The sequence below is a fragment of the Branchiostoma floridae genome, chromosome 12, assembly GCF_000003815.2.
Source record: "Branchiostoma floridae strain S238N-H82 chromosome 12, Bfl_VNyyK, whole genome shotgun sequence".
NCBI lineage: Eukaryota > Metazoa > Chordata > Leptocardii > Amphioxiformes > Branchiostomatidae > Branchiostoma > Branchiostoma floridae.
The window spans coordinates 14644438-14650437 of record NC_049990.1 but is presented as its reverse complement, the minus strand read 5'-3'; the positions used below and the strand labels follow the sequence as shown (position 1 = coordinate 14650437).

The window sequence follows — 6000 nt, the reverse complement described above, 5'->3', positions numbered from 1 at the left end:
TATCGTAATTGGAACACACCGCGGAATTGCACGGAGAACGGGCGCGTGGTTGGAAGGGGGTGCACTATACCGGTTGAACGAAACACGGCACAATTAACTGCCGCTATGTACCTTTATACATCCTCTGTTGTTCCTTTCTTTCCTGTTAGTAGTTGCACAAAACAAAAATCTGCATGAGCATACAAAAAGTCATGAGAAAATGGGCGTATACTGACAAGAATTTTCATTTAATTTTGATCCGTCACAACCGCTATGACGTAAAACTTTACTGCTGGTCGTAGCATTAAAAATGCCGGGAAAATGGCGGCGTACGTTCAATTTGACCCATTCAGCCGTAGATCCGGGCGATAATGCAACGGTTCCTCACACTTTTACAGTTGTAGGTCACCAAAAGAAATTCAAGATTGCTGTTGAATCATGCTCGTCTTGTGCCGTGAGCACATGTGAATATAATCTACAAATCTAGCGATGAACGTGACAGTGTGTTTGTCCCACGACGAGCTCGCCTGCCCCGAAAATGACCTGAAAACTTTTGGCCTTGTTGTCTTCGAATGCATTGTTGTCGATGCTTTGTAAATTATGTATTGGACACCTAGATGTCTGAAGTGTGCATACCTCAGAAATAACTATTGTAACAGTTGCATGTGTAGATCTCTTTAAGTTCCACTATTTTTAATCGACCGGTATAAGGCTTATGACCGGTATTATGCCAATGCATGTTTAACTTAGATAAAAAGTCTCCTGTCCACTGCTAGCTCGGCTGCTGTTGGTAGGAGAGGCTAGAGGCTGACATCATGACAGCAAAGGCAGAAGCTGGATCAGCGAGCAGTGACCCGGGGGAGTCGAATTCCACCACCTGGAAATAAGCCAAAGTAATGATGTTTTAGGAACAGACAAATATGTACTGTAGCATCAAACATGACTACATGTACATGCTTCAGGGGCATAGCTGAAAAAATGTTGCAAATTTGTCTACAAGCACCAAATTTGGCACACCTAGTTGAATGTATTCTAAACAAGTATAGTATGGTGGCATCTCAATTTCTGAGCAGAATTGATATGTGTCATTTTTGACCATTTTTAGACCAAAGAATGTACTAGTATATTTTGGGCTTCTGTGCCCTAGTAACACCTTCTTGACCCTGTGAGACACCTTGCAGCTCCCGGGGTATTTTTGGGCCTGGCGGGTTTAATTTAAGTAGAACTTAAAATGAAGCCAGGACCTGGTAACACATAAATGCCATGACCTGCATGTACACCGGAGCAAATATTAGGACCTAAGTGTTAGAGGTGTTGCTATCAATCATCTAAGGGCCTTCAGTAGAAGGGCTGATAAAAGCGTGACTTATTTAGGATATGAGGTCATGGACCATTCCCTACTGACCTCCCCATCCTCCATGACCAGTATCCTGTCACAGGTCAGTACGGTGTTGAGTCTGTGTGCGATGGTCAGCATGGTGCAGTCACTGAAGGCCTCCCGGATAGTTGTCTGGATCAGGTTGTCTGTCTCTGGGTCGATGGCTGCTGTGGCCTCATCTAATATCAAGATCTAGATGTACAAGAATAGTGTTATGGTCAGAATGTGTAGAGAATCAAAGGATGGGTACTGCATCAGAGCTCATTCATATCACTAACATTTCTCTCACAGAAATGCATCCAAAGGCAAACACTACTAGAAATTGTGGGTAATTGGTTAACTGGTTATGCTGAATGAGGATAGTCATGTTAGTGGATATTTGTATTTGGTACATCTTAATTGTTTTTAATGCTTGAACACAATCTATTAAAAAGCTATTCTGTAGTAACTTTCATCAATGCCATTTTGTCATATTACCATCACAATGATCATGTATATAGCAAGCCACTAGCATAATCAGTGAATGTCACGATAGCTTCCCCTTCAATACCTAAAAACTACTCTGTTGAGCTAAGACGGCCCAGGCACGCTCGATTTGTGTCCGAGTTCGGGCGCGTGTTCCCTTGTCCAGTCCAAATTCGAACGCGTGTTCTATGATGTTCCATTACGTAATTCGAACCGAATGCGCGTTCGAACCTGTAGTTATTTGCGACTTTTCAACGTAAACAGGCACCGTAAGGACCCTTTATCCTTGGTAGGTGTCTGTGCAGTCAAGTTACGACATTTACGGCTTAAGTCCCAACTCAAAATAAGAGTACTGATCTTTTTTGTACTCAAGAATTACCTATTATCCCTTTGTTATCAAAATTGGCCGCGGCTATTTTGTTTAATCATTTTATGTGAGGTCTACACATATAGCAAAGTTCATGTACTGTGTGACATTGACTGCCTGACCTTGCTGTGTCTGAGCAGCGCCCTGGCCATACACAGCAGCTGTCTCTCTCCCACTGAGAAGTTGTCTCCATTCTCCACAACAGGCGCCTCCAGCTGATGCTGTAGGCCTGAGATCTACGGCAAGATTCAAGAAATCGCAGAATAAAAGATGACCCCCCCCAAAAAAACGAGAGAATATACAGCAAACTGGTCAGATAACCATCTCCAGTCACAAAATTTCTTACAACACAACATTTCAGGTATATTACACGGATTCAATTTTCAACGACCACTGTCGCCTTCTTCAGGATCAATCAGTCACTTCCGAACGTTAACTCACGAAAGTTTACCCGTCAATCACGGTCAATGAGGTTACATGTTTGTAACCCTAAGGTTGTGTTGGAAGAAGGTTTAGCAAGCATTGCACTCGGTGACATATCGGTTAAGTCCACCTTGTCCTCAGCAACCTTTTCCCATCAGTCCCTTGGTATTCGATTAACTGTATCATAATGTCTTGTAACTACACATTTAGATGCAAATGAAGTATGGTTCACTTGTTATGAACTGTAGCTTAAGAACAGACTTGAACTATATGTCCTAAAGCTAGGTCATAGGGCATCACATGGTCTTAGGTCACATGGTCTTAGGCCATTCGAAGCTGGTGTGTTACGCCGAAGGGCGGTTATACCGGCTATATAGATACAGATACAGATTGTACGATTTTGATGCAGAACTTTCGAGCAGGCTGTGACAAAGCCTAACAACAAGAAGGATCTAAGACAGCGTTTTTGTAATGCAACAGAGGAACTTTGTAAGACACTCTTACAACTATCCTAAGAATGTCTTCAGCTTGTGATTATTACCTTAGACCTTAGTTCCTCCCGCAACACTGTTGCAAAACAACGGATGCGATGGGAGAAACTTTCTACTACTATGATTTCTTCTGCACGGGACTTACGCTTTCTCTCATGTGTGTTCTCTCTAGAGCACTCCAGATTTGGTCATCGCTGTACTGCTTGAATGGATCCAGGTTATACCTGATAAAGAACATGTACCATATCAACCATCACTTATAAAACATAATATGGGCTATGAAAAACAAAGAAAAATGAAAATGACAGTTTTACAGACATCAATGAATATCATCAAAGATTCATTGAAATGGATAGTGAAAACTTCGCTCTTGACATGATTTTCCTGCAAATTTTCTGAACAACGAGACAGGCCACACCCACCTGACAGTCCCCACAAATAAGACAGGGTCCTGTGGGATGATTGACAGCTTGCTGCGCAGGTCTTCCAGGCCGATGGTAGAAATGTCCACATTATCGATACTGATGGAGCCTGATGCTGCTTCCACCAGTCGGAACAGGGCCACACCTAGCGATGACTTGCCTTCAAAACAAATTGGTCACATTCATTAAATACAGCATATGCTCCATATTGATATGTTATCAAGTGACCAAGTAACTCCATACTTACTAAAAGGAAAACAATTGGTCAGAGTCAAAGCCTCCATGAAAACTTGCGATATGACAGAGTCTGACTCCGATGGTTTGGCCATGTGCAAAGAAAAACCCATGACAACAAACCTAGCCTACCCTGTCTCTAGAAGGACAGAACCACCCACATGGTTGCCCTAAGAGGAGATGGGCAGACAACGTCAAGGAAGATATTTGCAAACTGAACCCCTGAAAGGGCAATCCCTTGACAGAGGCAGCTGGACATTCGCAATCAGTCTGGAATGACTTTTCGCAATGTCCAAACCTTGTTAGACTGGGAACAGTATAACAAGGTGGGAAACCAATGTCAGATTTTTGCTTTTTTTCTTTTTTGTACCCAAAAAAAACAGACACTAAACTGGATGGTGAGTGAGTGTGTGTCAAAGATTGACATCACTAAATATAAAAGTGATCTCAAATGAGGTAAGCTCACTAAAGATATATAGCTTTACTGACAAGCACAATGACCATTGGACCATGGCTTAACATCCCGTCCGAAGGACTGCATCCTTTTCCGGTAGAGTACATGTCAAGTGACCGCACAGCTGGAACCAAACTCACAGCTACTAGTACCAGAGGCAGGGCCGCTAACCATTGGCTACACACGCTATATAGCTACATGCAATAAAGACATGCATGTAGCAATCTAATAGTTAATGTACCTGAACCAGTTCTTCCCACGATGCCAACTTTTTCAGAAGGTCTTGTGGAGAAGCTGACATGTTTCAGCACCAAGGGCAGACCCTCCCGGTAACACATGTTGTACTTTTGAAATTGTACTCTGCCTTCCACCGGCCAAGACTCGGGGGGTGCAGTCTCCTTGACAGTAAGTGGTGCCTCAGGTTCAAGACCCTGTCAAGGTAGAAGGAGAATTAAGTTATCCTTAAAGAATCTAGAAGTGAACAAAAGAGAAAGCTGTCTGTTCAATCAAATATACTGTGTGAATGGTGCAGTGGAAGATGAAATACATTTTATATGTAACTGCCCCTATTATGTGGATGAAAGAAACAACCCTTTTGACACAACCAAAACAATATTAAATTTTCCAACCTTTCACCAACTAGTAGACCTCCAAAAAACTACATTCCTGTTAAAATCACAGAACCCACTAATCATTAAAAACGTGGGACTTTCTATCAGCCACTGCCTCCAAAGAAGAAGTCAAACCTCCCTGTAAAGAATGTAGATTCATGCATAAGATAGCTGTATAGAATAGACACTTGTTACTTTTTTTGCTGTCTGTACCCTTGAAATTAGACAACGGGTATGAATTTGCAAATAAATAAATAAACATTTAAAATAAAGTTGTGACAAACCTTGATGTAGCTGTTAATTCTCTGGACTGACGTGAAGTGGGCCTCTGTTTCTGAACTGAGACGGACTGTGTACTGGAACAGACCAGTCATCTGCAAGGAAACAATTGCTAGTCAGACTGAACTGGTTACAAACACATCATATTTTACTCCTTTACACTCACTTATTTTGGATAATAAAATCAGCATTTAATTTGTTTTTTTTTTTACTGATCTTTGTGTAATTCTTTTAATGTCTAATCAATTATTGTACAGTAGAAGCCGATTAATTGCACACCCCATTTGCCAGTGCTTTTCGTGTTATCCAGCTGGACCACACCACTACGGGATTTGGTGACTCCGTGCAATGAACAGTGCGTAAGGTTATGAGGTTATCCATCGTGCAATTATCTGGTATCTACTGTATCAATATTTTTTTCAAAATTTATTACAATATTCACCTCTGATCTAATACTATATTTGTTACTACCTGTTTCCATTTACATTTCTTACTATTTTCTGATTTGTTAGATATATGTTATCATCATTAACTGTAGTGGTGGAAAAATATAAAAATGTAGAACATGACTCATTGTTTTGTGTTATTTTTTGCTCCATGTTTAAATTTGTAAAATCGATTTTTGAATATGCAAATCAAATCAAAACATGGAAAGTTGACAAGTTGAAGACAACTTACCTCTATGACAGAAGTTAGTGCTAACCCTGCAAGAGCAGGGGGTATGGAGCCATGAGTACTGACTACCAACAGTGCAGTGACTGTTGCCAAAATGATGCTGACAGAATCGAGCCTCACGCCCAGCCAGCGCATCGAACAGCGAAACAGGAAGGATATCACGGAGTTCTTATCCAGAAGACTTTCAAACCTGTACATATAAAAAATCAGGCATGTATGTTG

General features: G+C 41.3%; 1 protein-coding gene across 1 annotated transcript in view; it reads right to left on the bottom strand.

Annotated features, from left to right (window-relative positions):
* Positions 1–597: 597 nt before the first annotated feature.
* Positions 598–6000, bottom strand: part of LOC118426875 (multidrug resistance-associated protein 5-like) — a 28710-nt gene continuing 23307 nt past the window's right edge. Inside the window, exons 23-30 of the mRNA XM_035836440.1 lie at positions 5782–5968; positions 5109–5198; positions 4455–4644; positions 3526–3685; positions 3249–3327; positions 2312–2425; positions 1385–1549; positions 598–856 (exon numbers count right to left, since the gene is read on the bottom strand). Coding sequence (XP_035692333.1) covers positions 752–856; positions 1385–1549; positions 2312–2425; positions 3249–3327; positions 3526–3685; positions 4455–4644; positions 5109–5198; positions 5782–5968 — 1090 coding nt within the window. The 3' untranslated portion in view covers positions 598–751. The remainder of the gene's footprint in view (positions 857–1384; positions 1550–2311; positions 2426–3248; positions 3328–3525; positions 3686–4454; positions 4645–5108; positions 5199–5781; positions 5969–6000) is intronic.